Source organism: Procambarus clarkii, chromosome 65 (genome assembly GCF_040958095.1).
Source record: "Procambarus clarkii isolate CNS0578487 chromosome 65, FALCON_Pclarkii_2.0, whole genome shotgun sequence".
Classification (NCBI taxonomy): Eukaryota; Metazoa; Arthropoda; class Malacostraca; order Decapoda; family Cambaridae; genus Procambarus; species Procambarus clarkii.
The window spans coordinates 24,156,072-24,179,213 of NC_091214.1; the positions used below are offsets into that span (position 1 = coordinate 24,156,072).

The following is a 23,142-nucleotide window of genomic DNA, read 5'->3' on the forward strand; positions in this document are numbered from 1 at the left end:
GAACTTATGATGCATCCATTATTTTACTACGTATTCCTTACACTCACAAACATGCACAGCATTATGGAGAACCAGCATAATCACACCATCAAATCTACAACATTATTATCCCACTGTTTTATAAAACCAGGTGCGCTGTGCTCTTCATGAGCTGTCTTGTGTAAACACGTAAAACATTGCGTCCCTCTCCATAAACTGCACCCACCTATCTTGAGGTTATCTTCAGATGATTTCGGGGCTTAGCGTTCCAGCGGCCCGGTCCTCAACCAGGTCTCCTTTTTGTTACACACCCCCAGGAAGCAGCCCGTAGCAGTTGTCTAATTCCAAGGTACCTCTTTACTGCTAGGGAACAGGGGCATTAGGGTGATAGAAACATATGCCCATTTGTCTCCCCCTCCACCGGGGAACGAACCCGGAACCTCAGGACTACGAATCCGAAGCGCTGTCCACCCAGCTGTCAGCCGCATGTTGACGCGCAACCTATACTCGTCTCCTACCATTTCTTGTACACTGTTCATGCATTTATCATTATTTAGAACACAACTCTGCTGTACAATAATTTTATTTCCGAACACAGTACTATAACTATGTAAACAGAAAATCTATAAAACTGAAGAAAGGTCTGACAGAAAACCAATACAAGAACACAATACATAGGTATACTGTAGTGCAATACTCTATGTGATAAAAGCAACAGTGACGTTACTTAAATAACGAAAAGAGACTAATTAATTAATTAAAATTATTACTTGATGTGATAGTATATTTCACTGCAAGTTTAAACTATTTTACAGTTTTGTTTCACTACCATGTATTTTGTGGAGGGCCCTGAGTCACTATCCTTTCAGCAATACCTGAAGTTTGACCCTATTGTAGCTTATTTCCTTAAGCTTGATCAAGTGCCCAGCAGGTTGATGTACTCGCTAAAAGGAAACACACACACACACACACACACACACACACACACACACACACACACACACACACACACACACACACACACACACACACATAGAAAATGGCATCTTAGAAAAATAAGAAAACTTACCTGGCCATTTTGGTGAAGTATTTGACACATGTATATGACTTCTGTGAGATATTTGCGAAAGCATAATGTGCTTGGAGAAGCCCACAGACAATAAGACTGAAAGATAAGAAATCAATTACTAAAATTTTTTAATCAGAAAAAATAAAAAAAAAATAAAAAATAATGGGAACAATTGATAACATTAATTTTTTATTCAGAAAAAGAAAATAATATTTATTCTTATCTTTCTTTATCTTTATTCTTTATTTTTATATCTTTATTCCTATATCTTGTAATATATATACAGTACTGTCCTGCACAAGGCATGATATACTCTACAAATTATAAGCCCTGAACACAAAAGGTGAACTCTGCGTGGGAATATAACATGGCTATACAACACATGGATACACATGTACATCTAATACTGTACCTATTTTCTCTCTCAAAGCAGAAAACTCACATTTGGTGAGGGAAACATTGTTTATCGTGCCAATAAAGATGCAGGAACGGAGTGTTATACGACTCACCTAATAATGCCCGAGAAATGAAACAGCTCGGCGGTTAGGTAACTCAGGTAGGACAGACCCAGGAGTGCCAAAGGCTCAAGAACTACAGGAAATGAGAAAGGTAAAATTGTAATGGTAAAAAAAAAAAGTTAAAAAAAAAAAATGGTAAAAAAAGTTTAATTTTCATCAGCCAAAAGATATAAAATATAATTTTAATAAATTTTACAGCTCTAAGATACACAAAAAAAAAAAATAAAAGAAAAAGAAAATAGATATAACTGAATGTTGACTTTATGACACATGCTGCACTCTCTTATTGCACTCATTCTAACTAAAATACTGTACAGGTACTATATATTTTAAGCTTGTGCAGAGCGTACTTTCTGAGCAAGTTATTCTGTCATCCCCAGATGTCTACTGTAGTGATCCACTGTGCCCACGAAGATAAAGACAGTCAGGTAAGAAAACATGCCATCAGTGCTAAAAGGAATATGACATCTTTGTAGGACTATTTAATGGTGCTAGAGTGTCACCGGAGACAAAGAAAGAAATAGGGTTCACCGGTTTTTCTGTACCTTCACTATCCTACCCTACATGTTAACTGCAATGCAATGGAGGGGACCTTGACAAGCCACTGGTTTCCTGTTCCTGCCATGGCCACTATATAGTTGGTAGCCCTCAGGTAAATTCAGGTAAGTTTAGCCTGAAATGCTGTGCATAGCATATCAGTGGGTTTATGAAAATGTACTGTACTAAACTTATTACCTTACCCTAAAGTAATTATATTGTAGTTATCCACTGTGCCAATACAGTATGAATATACTTTAAATATGCAACAACACTTTTATAAAACCCATACCTCCTGGAGCTACAGAATAATGACGCTAGAAAGATTCTTACATAACTGAAAGGGGACAAATAAAATCACTACTGCACTACATTATATAATTTGTTCCTAAATCACTAATATAAAATTTGGTTCGATACAAATACACGGCAACAGAGAACACAAACCTCGAACGTCTGTTGTAGATTTTGTAATGAGGGCTGTCAGACAACCAAAGATGATACCGATGAAGATGCCACCACACACAACGATGAAGAACGCAGCGATAGCCAGAGCATACTGGCCCACTGTCACCGTCGTCATGGACATGAAGGCCTGCATTGTGTTGTACATTACAACTGTCACACCATCTGCAGGATCAGGCATATGCTATTAGTAGGTCGTGGCCAGCAGGATAACCATTAAGTAGGCTTGTATAATTACATATCTAGAATGCCTCAAGGCAGTAAAGTGTGATGACATTTTTAGATATGGTGACAAATTTTTAGAACATAGTTAAATTAGAGAATGAGTGATACACAAAAAATATTGATTGTTTTTATTTTTTGTCTATAACTCATATGATAGATAAAAAATATTTATCCTTTCTTGTACCTATTTTTTTTTGTGCAGTACAGTATTTTGTATTTAGATGTTTGCACTTATTATCAGTATTAAATATTTAATACTGCAGTCAAACATATATATACAATACTGTACTGTATTTAATAAAACTTATTTTTAAATATGATAACATACCTTCAACTAAGAATAAGTGGCGATCGAAAAGTCTTAGGAATAGCATCATATGCTATCATAATGCATATCTAGGCAGGCCTAAACTACATATAAACTTGGTAATTAATGAAACTAAATATGCTAGAACAGATATAAAAACTCACCATTCAGAAGTGACTCTCCGAAGATGAGAAAGTAGAGGTCTTTATTGACCCCAAGTTCCTGGAAAATGGCCAAAACGGCCACTGGATCCACAGCCGAGATAAGAGAAGAAAACACTAAACTCTCTGGAAACCTGCAGTGGTGAAATTATAAAAGCATGAGCAGTGCAGTAGTAATATTAAAAAAAACGAGAACAATACTGTACAATATGAACAAATCCACAAGGGCCGTGACGAGGATTCGAACCTGTGTCCGGGAGCATCCCAGACACTGCCTTAATCGACTGAGCTACGACAGGGTAAAAGGGTTGAAACCGAAGTTTTGTTCATTTGATGCATCACGTTAGTGTGATCTCTGTGTGTGATCTGTACAATATGTAAATTTGTATGACATGGAATGCAAAGTGAAGTTAACGAAACTAAATTGTTCAATTTAGTTTCGTTAAATTTTTATCAGTGGTAACCCACAGATTGCAAGTACTGCATAATCTGTGGGTGAAACTGAAACCAGAGTACAATGGGTGAATGCCATGACTTACGAGAAGGTGATGTTTCCCATGGCGCCAGCAGCTGCCAAGCCATACAGTGAGGGGCCTGCAATTATCATCATAGTTACCATCTACACGCACTCATCATCAACAGTTGGTATCCTTGCAACAGAGTATTACAATATTTCACATTTTTTGAAGCTATATTTATTAAACAGACAAAAGACAGATATATGATAATAATGTATATGTTACATAATGAGTTTATTCTGATTATTCATTAAACAAAAAAGATAAGGTCTAATGATACATTTAATTCATTTTGTCTGAGACAGGAAACCTGAATTTTTTATATTCAGTACTTTAGGCTTGAATCGAGGTCCCCCCCCCCACCCCATGGTCAAATTACTGACCCTTCCCACGATGCAAGCCCACCACAATTGATTTAAGCATTAGCCAACAAATTTCACAGTGAATAATCAAACCCGGCAAAACAAGATTAACCTCAGAGACAATAATTATATTGAACAAGTTAGATAGAGTACACCTTGGCCAATTGCATGGTGTCACACACACTAATTAAGGCAACAGCTCAAAGCTTACCAAGCCACATAAATCTATTATTTACATAAATTATTATGGAAAAAGCATTGCAAATAGTCTGCATTTAACATTATAGTGTATAACCGATTGGCAAATTTAGTGTCATGCATATATCATAGTAGTCTCTATTATATAGGTACCCCTGTACAGTAATTCATTTTGTTGGGAACAGGTAGCCTTTGCACATATACAGGTATATACTTTAGGCTTGTATCAAGGTCTCTCGAAGGTCAAACTACTACTCTCCCCAGGATGAAACACCACAACATTTGTCTAACTCCTAGGTACAGTATCTATTTACCGCTAGTGAACAGTAGCATTAGGTGAAAAGAAACGTGACCAACCATTGATGCCCCACCTGGAAATAGGACCCAGGATTCCCAATAATAATAATAATAATACAGTAATAATAATAATAATAATAATAATAATAATTATAATAATAATAATAATAATAATAATAATAATAATAATAATAATAATAATACTGTAATAATAATAATAATAATAATTATAAAAATTAATTGTGTCAGGGGACAGGAAGCCTGAGTGTGTTCATACACGTTAGGTTTTCATCGAGGTCAAGGCATGGCTGAATTACTATGGTTGCCCAGAATGCAACCCCAAAACAAGCTGACTAACTTCTGACTAACTTCACCTACTTACTGCTAGGTGAATGCAAGGATTAGATGAAAGGAAATGTAGCCAACCATTTCTGTCCCGCCCGGGATTTGAACCCGGAATTCTCAATTGTGCGTCGAGAACAAACCCGACTGTACTACCAGGACCCACAATTCTTATTAAATGTGAAGGAAGCTAACTGTATTACTAGACCTCCAACTGTAGTAAGTTATTTATACCATAACACTTTTCTTAGTTTTTTATCTTCTATTAAGAACAAATGAACCTGTCCTGACATTTTTGAATATAAAACATTTTAATCTAAGTTTATGTCCATAAATGGTTCCTTACATTTTATACCCAACTTCTCTGCCCAGTAACAGAATGTACCTCCTCCTGATACTCACCAATTGTAAAAATATTGAATATCGTTCCCTGAAAAAAGATAAGCCATTTTACTTAGCAATTAAAGAAAACTGAACAAATATTGCTTAGTGTCTACCTAGTTGTATGAGAGAAAATACAAGTACAGCACAGTAGTATATCAAAGACCATCTATAATGTAAATGTATATTGAAGATTACCAGATTTAAAAGTACAGTATGTGTAAAATGAAAAAACCCAGTAAGGAAAACATATTTTAAAAAGCAGTACTGACCACAGTGTAATAAAAGTCAAGAAAGAAGCACATATGAGGAACCTGCATGAAAGGGCAAACAGACTTTACTTTTTTTATTCTTTATTCAGAATGGCAAGTGTAGAAATTGTTGAAGGCTTCAAGACAAATTCATGGCAAATTAAGGTAAAAGATCAGGAAAATCTGGCAAAGTGTGCACTTTCTTCTCTTTGCCTCTATTTATGTATCACTATGGGCATAATTATACTGTAACTACATTGTGGGTTAAGAAGCTAAAATCCAGCGATTTCAATAGAAATACTGTACTCACATGGACACATGAAGCCTGAAACATCTTCTTCAAATTTAGACTATTATAATGCATATCTCGGCAGGCTTAAACTACATATAAATTTAGTAAGCAAACAAGCAACACTTACGATGACGGCAAAGACGAGGACTGTGCCCAGGTTATCAAAGAAGGATCGGTCATGAAGGGAGTAGGCCGAATCCAGGATAATACTAATGGGAGAGAAAAATGAGAGGTTATTAATTCCCTGATATGTAGCAATAACCCGATTTACCTGAATTTACCTGAGGGCTACTAATATTAGTGGCCTCGACGAGGACAGGAAGCCAAAGGCTTGTCAAAGGTCCCCCCATTTTCCCTGATGATTTTTTCCAGTTGTATTTTAAAACCCAACAGAGTTTTGGTATTTACAGCTTTGCGGGTAGCTGGTGCCATGATTTTGGGAGTCTTCAAATAATAAGAAAAGTTAATGAGCAAAGGAGAGAGAGACAAGGCATCATAAACATAGGAGTCTCTGAGACTCACATATCTGTATCTAAGATATCCTTTCTCAAATCATATCACATCCCATAGGCCTAGACTGAGGTTCAAAGGGTAAAGGGAAAAATGGAGGGAGAGGAGAATTAAGAAGGAAGGGAGGGAGATAAAAGCAATGGACTGAGGGAGAGGTGGGCAAAAATATATTAAGCAAAATTAATTAGTTAAGGAGAGTGTGTGAAAGAGGGATATATGGAAAGGATAGTGAAGATACTGTACAGTGGAAGAGGTGTGAGGAAAGGGAAAGTGCAGGAAGGAAGAAACAGGAACTAAATAGGAAGAGAAAGTGTAGGAGGGGATATAATAACAGGGAGGTAGAAAGAAGGGTGTGAAGGTAGGGGGAGAATTAATTAGTGAAAAAGGGAGGTATGAACTGATGATCGAAGATAGATGAACAGAATTGCTCAAGGCAGGAGGGTACATGCCTATTACATGGCCTCACTAAAACTTAAAAGAGGAAAACTAGTGACATGTGACATTTGTGTAGTGATCAAGAGTACTCACGGGGGTAGCAGGACGAAAAAGAACTTGTCAGATGTAAAATGCGGTAGCTCGATGTGATGGTGACAAGAGTCCGTAGGGTCTGGATCACTGAAATTAGGAATTATTTATTTTGTATTTATCAAATCTATTTATTGTATGTCAATTTTCCAGTATTCTCTTGCCATAGGATTAAAGAACTCAGACAGAGTGATGTCCTATGCTATGAACGTCTCCCCAGGTTTTGTTCAAGCTGTGTCAGTCACTCAAGGCCCAACTTGACAAAATGAGGGATGAGGAACATCTACTAAGTGTAGATGTGTAAAGCTCGTAAAGGATATCGTAAGAAATAGCAGACATCAGTGCAGAAAGACTGCAACAAGACAGGGCAAAACAGTGCCACTTTGGAGCACATCCTATTGATAGAATAATTATTAAGTAGCACATTAGAGACACCCAGCCAGGGCTGTTGCAGGCAGAGTGACAGCAACTCAGCAGGGTAAGAATATTATGTAGAATGAGTCAGAATCTGGCTGTGACTTCTGGTACATGATCACTGGGTTTTGGAGGACTGGTGAGTCAAGAGTGTGTTGGTGGAATCATAGTTTTAGGAATCATAAGCTTTAGGAGCTACCTAGGAGTCACTTTCAGGAAAAACATTATTGACCTGAAAAAAATCTTAGTGTTGGAGCAATGAAAATCAGAGCAGAGTTAAGAGCCCAGAGCAGATTCAATTCTCATACCAGGAAAGCTGACGGCCACAGAACCATTACCTCTACACACAAAACAGGACACGGTTAATCTCACTGATTAGAAATTATTAGAAAATTAACAATCTACAAGTTGTTAACCCAGCCAGACTATTTCTTTAAAAGGATCATGTGATACACAAAAGGCAACAGCATGTTATAAATAATAAATAAATAAATAAATGTTTATTTAGGTAAGGTACATACATAAAGAGATTTTACAAAGTTTGTTGGATTAATAGATAGAGCTAGTACATACAATGCCTAAAGCCACTATTACGCAAAGCGTTTCGGGCAGGAAAAACATTAATGACTAAAGCTTAATACTAATGGGTAAAAAGGCTTGTCAAAGGTCTCCCCATTTTCCCTGATGATTTTTTCCAGTTGTATTTTAAAACCCAACAGAGTTTTGGTATTTACAGCTTTGCAGGTAGCTGGTGCCATGATTTTGGGAGTCTTCAAATAATAAGAAAAGTTCATGAGCAAAGGAGGGCTTTTGGCTTTGTTAGTTTGTACAAAGCCATGTTAGTGACTTTGTAAGAATGTACCACTTAATGACCATCATATGTACTCTCACAATCCATTGTACCTTCTTATATAAATAAAAATAAATAAATAAATAAATGACATGTGCTCCCAAAACTATTTCTGTAGCCATTTGCTCAACATAGGTTTCAAAAATTTTTAGTACGAAATGCCACTAAGATCTGGACTGGCCAACTGCTAATAATCATGTAATCTCTACAACAGAACCATTTCCTCACATCTGTATCACTAAATGATATACTTACTGTGTGGTGAAAAATACAATGAGGCCTAGAGCGACTCCAAGGACGACTAAGACGCACGACTCCGGGACCCTGTTGGCGATCCAGTGAAGGTGATGGAAACCTAGAAACCCAAAACAAAAATGCACGTGGTTTCCTTTCTTTATCGGTACTTTTATTCTAGCTGTCTATTCACTTTTTTTCCACGTAAGACTTATTAGCACTACAAAAATATTTTATCATCATTGTCCAGTATTTTAATTCATCTTCTCTGACCCTGTAGGGTTACAGTACCTATACAGTATATGTAATTATAAAATGGAGGGTAATAAGGAGGACAATTGTTTTCTAAATTCCCACAAACAAAATCAACATTAAATAATAATAACAATTATTCATTTTTCAGGGGACAGGCAGGCATTGTATATATATATGCATGATAGGTTTATATCAAGATCCTTTCCCCCCCTCCTGGTTGAATTACTGACCCTCCCCTGGATGCAACCCTACAACAAGCTGACTAACTCTTGGGTACCTATTTACTGTTCGGTGAACAGAGGCAATAGGTGATAGGAAACAAGTCCAACCATTTAATCTGCCCTGCCAAACCAGAATTCAAATCTGGATTTGAAACCAGAATTTCCGGTTGTAAGTCAAGAACGAACCCAACTGTACTCCTGAAAGGACAGTATGTAACTGCTAGGTTCTATGGCTATATGAGAGTAAGTATATAATCTAATAGTGTACTGTATTAAATTTCTAAAATATTCAAATACTTTCCCCACAAATTCAAAGAAACCTGACATGAACCCACCCAAGTCATTTTTTTATTTATACAGTGCAGTATATACAAGAGTTCTTACATTCTTGTAAAGCCACTGGCACGCATAGCATTTCGGGCAGGTCCTTAATCCAACTTTTCCTCTGAATACGACCCGCCAAATCCTTTAACAACCAGGTACCCATTCACTGCTGGGTGAACAGAGGCTACAGTTAAGGATTGGCGCCCAGTCAATCCTCCCCGACCAGGATACGAACCCAGGCCAAAGCGCTTGCAAAGCGCTGGGCCTGGAGTGTCTTACCATTACATCATGGGGACTGCTAAGTCAGTGACCTAAATACCAGAGTATTAATGTTATCGTTCATGATCATGATAGGTTATCTTGCTCTCCTGACAGATAACACCACTATAGCTCTTGAACCTCTCCAGACATTTTCATACACAACCATCCTACAAGTTATAGAGTAACTTGTAGGATGTAGTAACTACTGTAAATTATTCTAGGCCAATCTTACTGACAAATGATTTCACTAAACCAATCTGAAATACCGACCCAAATGTGCAAGCAAAAATCTTCAGAGGTGGTATTACCAGCAACAGAATTGCTGCATACAAATCCTGTTCCAGTATGAATAGAATTGGATTTGTATAATATATTTATGTTAACCAACAATAAATCTGAAATCTATAAAATTCAATAAAATCTGTCAAATAACCTAATTTCTGCATATAAGATCCCTCAAACAATGCAGGATTTCCTTCATTATAATATAGTATACTTAAGGATGCATTCATTTGCAACTCATTATTGAATTACAATATTTCAGGTTATCATCTTGTTCATAACATCAACTTAGTGACTTACCTAGCTTGGTAAGGCCTGCTATTATGACAAAAGCAGTTATTGTGTAGTAAACGCCCACCTCGCTCCACCGCAAAGTGACCAAGCGGATCCCGTCGTGGTGGGGCTTGTCATTTTCACACTCTGACGTGTTGTGAAATGAACTTGCAACTCTTTCTGTCTCATTATCATCTGCTGAAGATAATAATACAGACCCTCACAAACAGTGAATTAGTGAAAATAATGGAAAATGTAAAAGGTAATATTTGACAGATAGAATTTCAATTTATTATATACAAGGTAAGGATAGGGATGGACAGGTTGAATGACAGCATGACATGGAAGGTAAAGATAGGGATGGGAAGGATATAAGACTAGCCTACATCTATCAATATCTATAAGAGAGAATGTCTATCTGTCCAAGTTTGAAGGCCAGACATTTAGGGCTAGCCTCACCCAACTTTGCAGGGAGAATGGTCTGGGGTATGGGATAGACATAAGCTGCTTTGGGTCAGCCTAAGTTAAACACTAAGAAATATTAGCATGTAATAAAAACCACCATGCAATTTTCAGGGAGTCAAGCGTGAAATATGTTGTTCCCGTAGAGGTTTTCAGTGCTTCGTAAAAAAGTTTCTGAGATACTGTACTTATACAGTTGTTTCAGTGGTCCTGAGCCACAAAGCTCAAACAGACCATGAAGTTCATGTCACAAGGCTTAGTCAGCCCATGAAGCTCGTGCAACAAGGCCAAGGCAGACCATGAAGCTCGTACCACAAGGCCCAGACAGACCATGAAGCTCACACTACAAGGCTTAGACAGACCATGAAGCTCACACCACAAGGCTCAGACAGACCATGAAGCTCACACTACAAGGCTCAGACAGACCATGAAGCTTACACCACAAGGCCCAGACAGACCATGAAGCTCACACCACAAGGCTCAGACAGACCATGAAGCTCGTGGCTGTCTGGGCCACAAGGCCCAGACAGACCATGAAGCTCACACTACAAGGCTCAGACAGACCATGAAGCTCACACTACTAGGCCCAGAAAGACCATGAAGCTCACACCACAAGACCCAGACAGACCATGAAGCTCACACTACTAGGCCCAGAAAGACCATGAAGCTCACACCACAAGACCCAGACAGACCATATGAAGCTCACACCACAAGACCCAGACAGACCATATGAAGCTCACACCACAAGACCCAGACAGACCATATGAAGCTCACACCACAAGACCCAGACAGACCATATGAAGCTCACACCACAAGACCCAGACAGACCATATGAAGCTCACACCACAAGACCCAGACAGACCATATGAAGCTCACACCACAAGACCCAGACAGACCATATGAAGCTCACACCACAAGGCCCAGACAGACCATATGAAGCTCACACCACAAGACCCAGGAAGGAGCATGCAATGATCCAGCCACTCATTTGGATGATAATTTGTGCCCGGGGCTGTTAAGACTCAGACACTCAACAACCAACATCAAAGAGACATACTACAGCACATACATGTCAGACCAATCCTGGAATATGCAGCTCCTGCCTGGAGCCCATATCTAGTTAAACACAAGACAACGTTAGAGAAGATTCAGCGGTATGCCACCAGACTTGTCCCGGAACTGAGAGGTATGAGCTACGAGGAAAGGCTGAAGGAGCTGAACCTCACGTCCCTGGAAGACAGAAGAGTAAGGCGAGACATGATAACCACCTACAAAATTCTCAGGGGAATTGACAGGGTGGACAAAGACAACCTTTTCAGCACGGGTGGAACACGAACAAGGGGACACAGGTGGAAACTTAGTACCCAGATGAGCCATAGAGACATTAGAAAGATTTTTTTCAATGTCAGATTAGTTAGTAAATGGAATGCATTAGGAAGTGATGTGGTGGAGGCTGACTCCATACACAGTTTCAAATGTAGATATGATAGAGCCCAGTAGGCTCAGGAATCTGTACACCAGTTGATTGACAGTTGAGAGGCGGGACCAAAGAGACAAAGCTCAACCCCCGCAAGCACAAATAAGTGAGTACACACCATTGTTGGTGAAGGCTATGGCAGCCGCCCACGAGCCGCCAGAGAGCCACACAGCTAGCAGCCCCCATAACGTTGTCTGCATCCACGTCACTCTGCAAAGCTGAATTATACAATATTTTTAGTAATAATTAGCCTTGTTTCGGGACAGGCAGCATAGTATATATATATATATATATATATATATATATATATATATATATATATATATATATATATATATATATATATATATATATATGTCGTACCTAGTAGCCAGAACTCACTTCTCAGCCTACTATTCAAGGCCCGATTTGCCTAATAAGCCAAGTTTTCCTGAATTAATATATTTACTATAATTTTTTTCTTATGAAATGATAAAGCAACCCTTTTCTCTATGTATGAGGTCAATTTTTTTTTATTAGAGTTAAAATTAACGTAGATATATGGCCGAACCTAACCAACCCTACCTAACCTAACCTAACCTATATTTATAGGTAAGGTTAGGTTAGGTAGCCAAAAAAAGCTAGGTTAGGTTAGGTTAGGTAGGTTAGGTAGACGAAAAAACATTAATTCATGAAAACTTGGCTTATTAGGCAAATCGGGCCTTGAATAGTAGGCTGAGAAGTGCGTTCTGGCTATTAGGTACGACATATATATATATATATATATATATATATATATATATATATATATATATATATATATATATATATATATATATATATATATATATATATATATCCCCAGTCATACTAAATCTGTGCAAACACGCCATGCAAATAAAATGACTCAGTCTTTGGAACTCACTCCCTGACGAATTAAAAAATGGTCCAACCTATTCAGAATTGCCTATTCTTCAATATATTCTTCTATTCTTCAAGCTTCTTCAATATAAGATTGAACATTAATGTCAAAGTTGGACAACGTATTCAAAAGTAAAACCAAAAAGTACCTAATTTCATCCTCATAGTTTCCTACCTTGTGTTTCAAACTCACACTGTATCTTGTACTACCCACTTCCCTCAATATTAGTACTTAAGACATACATCCTTACCTGTGCAATCACCTCTGTCAGTTTATATTGTAGTTATATGTTGATATAATTCTTTGCTACAATGTACCTTTTCATCTTACCTGATGTGTTAGATTACCCTGCAATCACACAACGTAATGGACCCTATGATTCCCTTGTTACAACGTGTGATAAAGGTGTTACATCTTGTTATGACGTATTAGAACGTTGCTACAACTTGCTGTATTGGTTGTTACAATTGTTAGCTGTTAAAACTTGTTCCAACGTTGTGGCAACGTCGTATTTTCGTCGTGTGTTTGGCGGGTAAGGACCTGCCCGAAACGTCAAATTCAAATTCATACGTTTATTCACGTATAAGTACACACATAGATGATGAGTTACAAACATAATGTTGGATTTATAGACAGAGCTAGTACATACAATATTTAAAGCCACTAATTTAGCCACCTAGCTCCCGCTAATTCCTCTGACGTTAATGAGGTAATCCTTTTCTTTAAAACTAAGTCAAGCGCCCTTGATGAGATACCATCTCTAATTTACAAAAAAGCCTCCAGATTTCTAGTTTCTATTGCATAAATAAATCTTCAATAAATCACTTGAACTCCAAACTTTTTCGGATATTCTAAACAAAAAAAAAGCGAGAGTAACCCCAGTCCACAAATGTGGTGAACTCACTGATGTCAACAATTACAGACCGATATCAATTCTGCCAACCTTAGTCAAAAATATTTGAAAAGCTAATCTACAAGCAGCTTTACTCTTATCTAGCCAAACTCAATATACTTAGCTCTTGCCAATATGGTTTCAGACCCAATTTCACGCCATAAACACATTAAGCCAAGTTGTTATAACTTTATTACAAGTTGTAACAAGCGGGAAATAGAGACAGTTTCCGTTTGTTTCCAGGGTATAGAACCCTAAACACAAATACCATAGTTGAGATATGGATAGATGAGAGAGTAATAGAGCGTCACCAGGGCAGGGCGAGGAACATAATATCTAATCTTAGAAAGAATGCCAACAGTTTTAGAAACTTTTTGTGCTATATTTAGAATGTGTCCCTGGAAATTCAGCTTGTTATCGACGAGGACACCAAGGAATTTACCATCAACTTTACTACTGATTTGTATATTGTATATTCTTAGATTAATTTCATTTGAGGATTTATTACCAAACAAAATAAAGAAAGTTTTGTCAATGTTAAGGGTAAGTTTGTTTGCAGTTAGCCAAAGATGGACTTTATTTAGTTCAGTATTCACAGTGACATTTAGAGCAAGAGGGTCAGGACTGGAGAAAATGAAAGTTGTGTCATCAGCAAATAAGATTGGTTTGAGGTGTTGAGAGGCATTTGGAAGGTCATTAATGTAGATGAGAAAGAGGAGAGGGCCAAGTATGCTTCCCTGTGGAACACCAATGTTTATAGGTAGTGTCGGAGAAATGGAATTATTCACAGAAACATACTGGCGCCTGTCAGTAAGGTAGGACTGAAGGTATTGGAGGGAGTGACCTCTGACTCTATAATGATGTAATTTAAGAAGGTTTTGTTGGTTGACTGTGTCAAAAGCCTTACGTAGGTCCACAAATAACCCAACAGGGAACTCATTTTTATCAAGAGCTGCATGTATCAAGTTAATCATACTAATAAGTGCATCGTTAGTGCTTTTTGGGGTCTGAAGCCATATTGATAAGAGCTTAGTATATTGTGCAGGCGATGAGTCACAATAACGTGGCTGAAGTATGTTGACCAGACCACACACTAGAAATTGAAGGGACGACGACGTTTCGGTAACTTGAGAATGGTCCAGGACGGACCGAAACGTCGTCGTCCCTTCAATTTCTAGTGTGTGGTCTGGTCAACTTAGTATATTGTGTTTGGCTAGATAAGAGTAAAGCTGCTTGTAGATTAGTTTTTCAAATATTTTTGACAAGTTTGGCAGAATTGATATAGGATATAGGTCTGAAGTTGTTGACATCAGTGAGATCACCACATTTGTGGACTGGGGTTACTCTCGCTTTTTTTAGAATATCTGGAAAAGTTTGGAGTTCAAGTAACTTGTTGTAGAGCAATGCAATGGCAGGGGCTAAAGATCTGGAGGCTTTTTTGTAGATTAGAGTTGGTATCTCCGCAAGGGCACTAGACTTGGTCTTAAGGGAAAGGATTACCTCATTTACATCAGTGGAATTAGCGGGCGTTAGAGGTACAGAGACTGTGGGTAGTTACCTGTAAGATAGTCCTGAACATTAGTACTGGAAGATAGAATATCATTAGCAAGGGATGACCCAATGGATGAGAAGAACCTATTGAATTCAATAGCAGTATTTGAGGCTGAAAGCAGACCATCGTTATTGGACAGGATTATTGGTTTGTTATTTAAAATCTTTTTTGATCCCAATATTTGTGAAATTGTGCTCCATGTTTTCTTGATGTTGCCCTTTGTTTGAGTAAATTTATCTTCGTAGTATTTAATTTTGGCTCTTCTAATTATTTTAGATAGTAATGATGAGTAATTCTTTGAAAGTTCTTTGGAGACGATACCTAACCTATACTTTTTCTCAAGGTCATGTTTTTTATTAATAGATTTAAGTATCCCCTTTGTAAGCCTAGGATTGTTTAGCCTTTTAGTTGTGACTTGTTTCGTTAGCATAGGACAGTGGGTGTTATAAAGGCTGAGAGTTTTTTGAAGAAATGATTGCACTGCTAGGTTGATGTCCCCTATGGTACCTAATTCGGACTCCCAGTTGATATTAGCTGCAGCAGCTATAAAATTGCCTATAGAAGTTTCATTATGCAACCTAAAGCTTATCTTCCTTGTATCTAGAGGTGGTTTGTGAATGTTGGTTAGGAGAAATGTGGGGTAATGGTCTGTAGTGCTATCAGTGATTATCCCTGAAGTAAGCGGAGAGGTTATGTTGGGCCAGATGTGATCAAGAGCTGTGGCAGTACTATCCGTGATTCTAGGTCTAGTGATTAAGGGTATGAGGAAGCAGGAATTCATACAGTTGAGGAAACTAGCAGCAGGAGGGTTATCAGGCTCGCAGAGGTCAATGTTAAAGTCCCCAGAAATAATTAAGTGGTTTTTGTTCAGTCTGTTTTCTAGTATTAGATTTCTAAGGTTAGAGTTAAATTCAGTTAAATCAGTGTTAAGAATTTTGTAGGAATATGTAGTATATTAGGAATTGTAGTATGTTGTGGAATATAATGTTAGGAATTATGTAGGAATAATTCTGTTATAGCAATATGACTAACCATCCTGTGAGGTGAGAATATTAGATGATCATCATCATACTATCATGCAAGAGGAGCCACACATCTATGGATCATCCAATAAAATCAGCAGACTTCTAGATGTTACTACTGCTCGGCTTAGACTCGGTTACAAGTATCTCTGGGAATTCTCATTATCTGCTGATGTAGACCTGACCAAATGTAAACTGTGTCAACAAAATTATTCCAACACCCTCCGTCACTATGTGATGGAGTGCGAAAAGATACGCGAATTTAGAGACAATTCTATAACCAATGTTCCAGCGATGTGTCAATATTTCATTCAAAATGATCTGCTACCAGAAATATTAGCCAAATATCCCCAGTTTGCTAACTGTAGGTAGTAACTAAGTGATTGTAACCTATCCACCGCTGCCCACTGGATGGGGGGCGGTGTGCAGGACAAACAGATAAATTTTGACACTAGCTCTCCACATGTCAGTTGCTTAATTTAGAACCTGTACTTGTGGTCGGTCTCGAGCCCATTGTTGATGTGACGATGGGTATTGAATTTTGTAACTAGCTCATCAAGATTGTAACTTGCTTAGCTAAATGAATTGTGAGATTCAGTCTCTGAGCCCATTATGTGCCTCTGTAACCCTTTCCACTACCGCCCACAAGATGGGTATGGGGTGCATAATAAATGAACTAAACTAAACTAACTAGCACATTGCTGAGTATACCTAAGCTTGGTAATAAAAAAAATACATTTTAGTGGTTTTGCAAGAATGTTCTTGTGAATAAATTATTATTATTATATATGTTAATTATATAATACTGTATACATTATTATTATACATAAAATTAATAAATAACAATAATTAATCTACTTACCTTAAACTGAGACATTTTGGTTATTTCAAGGTCATAAATCCTGTGTTTCTTGTGTGACTGGATTAGTCTCTTGTGAGTTAAATTCTTCAGTAAGAACCTTCCTCGTTTGTGTTCCCTTCGGTCCTGGCCAACACTTACAGTTTTTCCTCACTAAACACACTCGTCTTAAATATCTGCTATTGGTTTAGTCTCACCGACTCATTTAGGGCTTCTGTTGGATTTGTATTTGGTATCCGTGTTAACTCTTCATTTGAAACGCGAGGCCCTATGATTGTCCCGCACATTTGATGGTGCTACATAGCCTTATTCCCGGCTTGGTACCTTCTTTTGATAATTACTTACTTGAGGGGGAGAGATAGTTAAAGGCAGGGCCGAATGGCTTGTTTAAACTTTTGTTAAACAACTCGTAGTGTTCACGAATTATGTTATTACTGCAGTTTAGTTTAGTTCAGGTCTTGCACGTGTTGTCACTATAAGCCATCTCTACAATGAGTTTTCCCTTCATTAGTTGTCATATGAAGATTGAACATTAATATGATCGAATTTATACGCAGTTTTGCGTCATTATTGATTATATTTTTATAACGGCTGAAACGGCTGTTCGACAACGTAGAAATAGCCTAAGCTACTCTATCCCTTTGAGATGTATTTCTTTCTTGTCTCAATAAACATACTTGAACTTAAATTGAACACACGAACATATTCACACTTACTGTATATAAATAAGAGTAACTGGTTTATGTTTATTATCTGCACTTGGTATAAAAATATAAATGTCACATATTTAACAAATAATATTAATTCAATTTTTTTTTACCAACAAGGTTTAAGAAAATATAATCCTCTTTTTCCCCGGGCAATGCACCCGGAGGCAAATATGATTCAATTTCACTATTTTGGCCGATGAACAACGATGAATTCTTGACGTCGATGTCGAGTTTCTGTAGACGTTTCTGCGACATCTTCGGAATCAGCTGATAATATCGAGAGGATCAGGTGCTTGGTTTAACGCCATGCACGGTGACTCGTTAGCTATTAGTTGCGTTAGTTCCATTGGCGGCGTTAACAACTCTTGAAGATTTTGGCGGCAATAAGGGCCACCAATAAGCTGATGGTCGCCTCTCGATGACGTCTGAGAATCAGATGATTGCATAATTGGGCGTGAATATATTGATAATGTTGTGAGTAGTAACGACGCAGGGGTTAATGGGAGCGGACATCCGTTGGCTGAAAGTTGAGGGTTTCTACAGCAACCCGTCCACTCGAATAATACTCGACACTTTGATGAATAAATCCCCTAAGGGCAAAAATTGATGTACTAAAAATCATAGCGGCTCGCAAAATTGACGTGATGTCGCGTTTTCTATACGTGGATCCTCGGTTAAGTTAGGTTGTGTTAATTTAGTACATCGGTTTAGTGACGTTATAAACGCACGAGAAGACGGGCTGGCTACCGAGCGTTGTTATCTGCGTTGATGGCGGCAGGGTAAACTTGTTTTTAACAACGTTGTCAGCGTTGATGGTGGCAGAGGGTTGGCGTTGTGGGAAACAGATGGGGCCACCCTCCAAGCAGTCGTCTGTGGAAATATAAGAAACATGTTTATAACTGATATTAAGACTTGTATATAAGGCGTAGCTAGTGTAATACAGCGTGTGTGTGTGCGTGTGTGCGTGTGTGTGTGTGTGTGTGTGTGTGTGTGTGTGTGTGTGTGTGTGTGTGTGTGTGTGTGTGTGTGTGTGTGTGTGTGTGTGTGTGTGTGTGTGTGTGTGTGTGTGTTTTGTCACAGTCACAGACAAACCCCCAGCTTTTTATTTGTTGACGATTTTTCACTAATTTTATTTTCCTTAATCTTGCTTCCTTTTTCTGACAGTTCAGCCTTCCTTCCCCTATAGTTCTTTCACTAAGTCTCCCACTCCTACACCTCCCCCTCCCTCTCCTCCAACACCTTCTCCTTCTCCAGGAAGGAGGTGTGGACAGGAAGACATTAGATTACCAAGGGTATTATTTGGTGTGTGAAGACTGGTTGGGGATTTCCTGGTGCTAGGTTTCACTGTTGTGTGTGGATATTTGTCACCTGCACTAAATGCAAACAGGTAATGTGATTTATTTTAAGGCCAGCGGTACACTGATATTAAAATATATCAGTGACGTAGTTGTACCATAGTTGACAACACACACACACACACCAGCGCTCACGAGGCTTCTCTCGACCTAGCTTCCATAGCCTAGTAAGAAGCGAAACTTGAGTAAAGAATTTATGATTGAAGTCTTGACCTGCAGCCTGTCTTAAAACTTACATTGTACATAAACACAAAGAACACATCCCCGCGGGCTAAGCATGTTTGAATAACGTTTAATCAACGTTTTTGTTAACAAAGATATACATCAACGTCATTTGTCATGATTTATTTAACAACAAAACATCTAAGTGCCATGTGTAATCTTGTCAATAATATCAAACAGCTCCCTCTCAAATATTCACCCTTTCAGGAAAAAATGTCTCAATGTCAGGTACAATTGCGCAAAAATATTGCAAAAGCATTGATTCGGACCTGTCATATTGCGTGTACCCCCACACAAAACAGTAGGCATGAGGCTGACCTTGCCTACGTACCAAGGTCTTGACGCGCGTATGTGCTGGTGTTATATCTGGATTATACGAGATTACCCTCAGGATTTTATCTGCCGGGGGAAGGGCAATCGACCTCAGAAGAAACCTCAAGTGTATGGAAAAAGCTTCGCCACTGAAGGCCACAACCTGGCAAGTGTTTTCACTCCGTCAATGGCGAAAAAACACGAGCGCGGCCACGCAAGCAAGCAATACACACGCAAGCAAAACACACAAATTGGCAATAAGAAGAGATCGCCGACGAGAATTCAATAAGCAGCTTCAAAAGAAGGTATGTACAATGAAAAACATGAGAAAAGTTATTGCATGAAGAATACCATGAGGCTACCAGCAGTAGTAAACTATTAAGGTTTATGGATTAAGGATTCCTACTAGCCGGCAGCCTAAGGTGAGGCTGCCGGCTAGTAGGAAATTATTTAAGGCTACCGTGAGGTCAGGTGTCAAAACCGACGCTCTCTCAAGGGGGGGTCTGGACGTGACCTTACGTTTATTTTATTTCATTTTTTTTTTGTGGCAGGGGAAAGAGGGAGGATTTTCGTACGGGGGCCCTAAGCCTCTGGCTGACCTGCTATGTGTGCAACTCCACCCCGGTCCCTTGATATGCCACAACGTACAAAATATAAAGTCCTTAAATAACCATAATCGTACGAACCCAAGCATCCCACCTAACCTAATCTATACGGTACATAATGAGACGTAGTAGTTGGGAGGACGAGTAATCATGTCAACATTAATGAGGAGATGAATCCTATAATATATTACACCCTAAAGAGTGATGGTTCAAAATTTATGGGACTCCCTGTATATACATGTGCTGTACAATTGTATATAATTTTAGTGGCCTACAAAATAGCAGTGCTGTATTATGCATCTACAGAATGCAATATAACCAATGTATATTCTTCGATAATTATAATTATTATCGTTATTATCAAGAGGTCTTCCTCTTCCCTTTCATGCTGTTATTTTTCACTGTCGTACCTCATAAAAGGTCCTTGTGAGACCATATATCACATGTTTCTAACATCTTGAAGGGTGGGATTATGTCTCCTCGGTGTCTCTATTCCTGGAGTAAGCTCCTTACGTTTTAGAAATCTTTCTTCTGGCGTTTGTCACTTAATGATTACGTTAGTCAAGTCGCACGTCTCTAGTGTTTATAATTTATCTTCTTCCCTTGCAGTTCAAGGTGTAGTCTGACTAATGTTCCCTAGACTCAGTAAAATGTATAGTGTTTGAACTTCACCATTGTAGAGTCCGTAGAATGTATAGTGTTTGAACTTCACCACTGTAGTCCGTAGAATGTGCAAACTCTGTGAGCAGGAACTGCGGCATGATCTCCCACACTACATCACCGAATGCCCAGTTATTAGACCTTTCAGACCAGTTGGCATGAGGTACCTGGAGCTTTGAAATTACTTTATTCACTCTCGTGTTCTTGAAGATATCCTCATATTGCACCCAAAATTTGCCCTGTGTGCCACTACTTTGCCACTACTAAACATATGGCCCTGTGTGACTAACCATCCTGCGAGATGGGGACTTTCAGTATCACTGCTGCCTTATTCACTCTTGTGTTAATGATATCTTCATAATGCACCAGGAGTCTGCCAGTGCGGACTGCTTATCACATGCCTCTGTATGACTAACCATCCTGTGTGATGGGGATTTTTAAGCATCACGTAGCATTTTGGCACACTGTACTCCTTCTCATATAGTCTAGGGTAGCTGCACAAATGCAGATGTACCTAATATATTAATAAACAAAATTCTAAAGTCCGCAGAGTGTATAGTGTTTGAACATCACAATTTCTTGGCATTTAACCAAGCCATCTGTTTTGTTAGTGGTTAGACATGGTGTGCGTATCTGAGGTTACTAATGACGACTCCGAGGTCTCTCTCTCTCTCTCGCTCTCATACCTCTGCTAATGGCTTATGTAATATTGCGGCTTCACATTTAAAAACATGTTGCGCCAAGTGCGGTAATTTACATTTATAATGAAATGCATTTTTAATGTTTAGTTTAACTTGTTTACGTCCCTCTGAATACTTATATACGACAAGCTTTGGATGCAATTTTGTTAATTTGCCACCAAATGTTGTAATTTTTGAAAATATGCCGTTTGTAAACAGTTAATAAAGCGTTGAATATGGTGGGACCAAGAGCCTATCCCCGAGGTATTCCTCTTCTCTTTCATCCCTCGGTTGGGGAAGGGAAATATAAGGAAGGGCTAGGCCAGTATGACATTACAGGCTATTCATGCCCGTAACACCTCTTGGGTGACTTAATCTTGATCAATCAATCAATCAGTATGACAATACAGCACTGGAAAGGGATACGCAGACAAAGAGCTGGGATATGAGGACATATGGTCAAGGTACGGTGCCCAACCACTTGGAAGCTCCAACGGCAAGAGACTGTGGAATACATTGCCGTCGCTCTACCGACCAGCCCAACGCTAGGATGTGTTACATCAGATTGATTGATTGATGACGATTAAGCCACCCAAGAGGTGGTACGAGCATGAATAGCCCGTAAGTGGTAATTTTTTTGGAGTGAATGTGATTTTTGGCTGAGAAAGGATGCATGTACTGTGTGGTGAATGCGCATTTAAACAGTCTTTACTTCGTGGGTGTTACATCAATATTCATTCTTGTTATATACAAGTAAAGTATTCCCAAAACCTGGATGTAATAATTTTTTCAGTGCCATGCGACTTTACCCTTTCTTGTGGCGTTTTATCCAAAAGGGATTTTTACATATACATCAAAGTTTTCAATACAAAATGTTGTATATACATCAAGATCGTATCTGAGACAATCCCCCCATTTCTGAACAGTTTGTTTACATGTAAAAATCAGCTCTATAGAAGTCACTGACAATCTAGATTGTAAAAAAGGCTGGTGGAAGAAAATATCCGCAATGGAAAATATCTGCCCTACTTTATGTATATCAAAACCAGTGCCCAGTAGCCTCAGTATCCAAGAGTAACGTTAAAGCAACGACATCTACGTTAATTCAACGCTGAACTAAGGTTACATTACGACAGTGGGTGGGCGGTGTTCCTTAATGTGAGGGGAAGGCGCGATACTAGGCTACATATGGTCGGGTTTTGGACAGAAAACCACTTGCCAGATAAAGTATCATCATTACAGTACGGTATAAATATTTATTACGCAGTTTAGTATGATATTTTTAATGATTTTAAATAAAACATAATTTATGTGTTAATGGCATTATTTTGAGGTCACCTTCACAATACCACAAGAAACTGCAGAGGAAGAGGCGAGGCTAG

General features: G+C 38.5%; 1 protein-coding gene across 8 annotated transcripts in view; it reads right to left on the reverse strand.

The window, feature by feature from the left end:
- LOC123771035 (probable Na(+)/H(+) antiporter nhx-9) overlaps nucleotides 1–23,142 on the reverse strand; it is a 113,496-nt gene that overhangs the window by 35,015 nt on the left and 55,339 nt on the right. For 6 of the 8 annotated variants that reach the window (XR_006774434.2, XR_011223785.1, XM_045763284.2 and 3 more), the window contains 12 exons: nucleotides 17,220–18,796; nucleotides 12,109–12,208; nucleotides 10,079–10,249; nucleotides 8,457–8,556; nucleotides 6,941–7,027; nucleotides 6,030–6,111; nucleotides 5,381–5,408; nucleotides 3,801–3,855; nucleotides 3,265–3,395; nucleotides 2,551–2,733; nucleotides 1,558–1,639; nucleotides 1,049–1,144 (listed from right to left, as the gene is read on the reverse strand). Coding sequence is in view for 6 of the 8 variants with exons in the window: in XM_045763284.2 (XP_045619240.1) it covers nucleotides 1,049–1,144; nucleotides 1,558–1,639; nucleotides 2,551–2,733; nucleotides 3,265–3,395; nucleotides 3,801–3,855; nucleotides 5,381–5,408; nucleotides 6,030–6,111; nucleotides 6,941–7,027; nucleotides 8,457–8,556; nucleotides 10,079–10,249; nucleotides 12,109–12,208; nucleotides 17,220–17,234 (1,130 nt within the window). In the remaining 2 variants the exon portion in view is untranslated. The remainder of the gene's footprint in view (nucleotides 1–1,048; nucleotides 1,145–1,557; nucleotides 1,640–2,550; nucleotides 2,734–3,264; nucleotides 3,396–3,800; nucleotides 3,856–5,380; nucleotides 5,409–6,029; nucleotides 6,112–6,940; nucleotides 7,028–8,456; nucleotides 8,557–10,078; nucleotides 10,250–12,108; nucleotides 12,209–17,219; nucleotides 18,797–23,142) is intronic. The other 2 variants (XM_069309627.1, XM_045763286.2) reach the window with 1 other exon arrangement.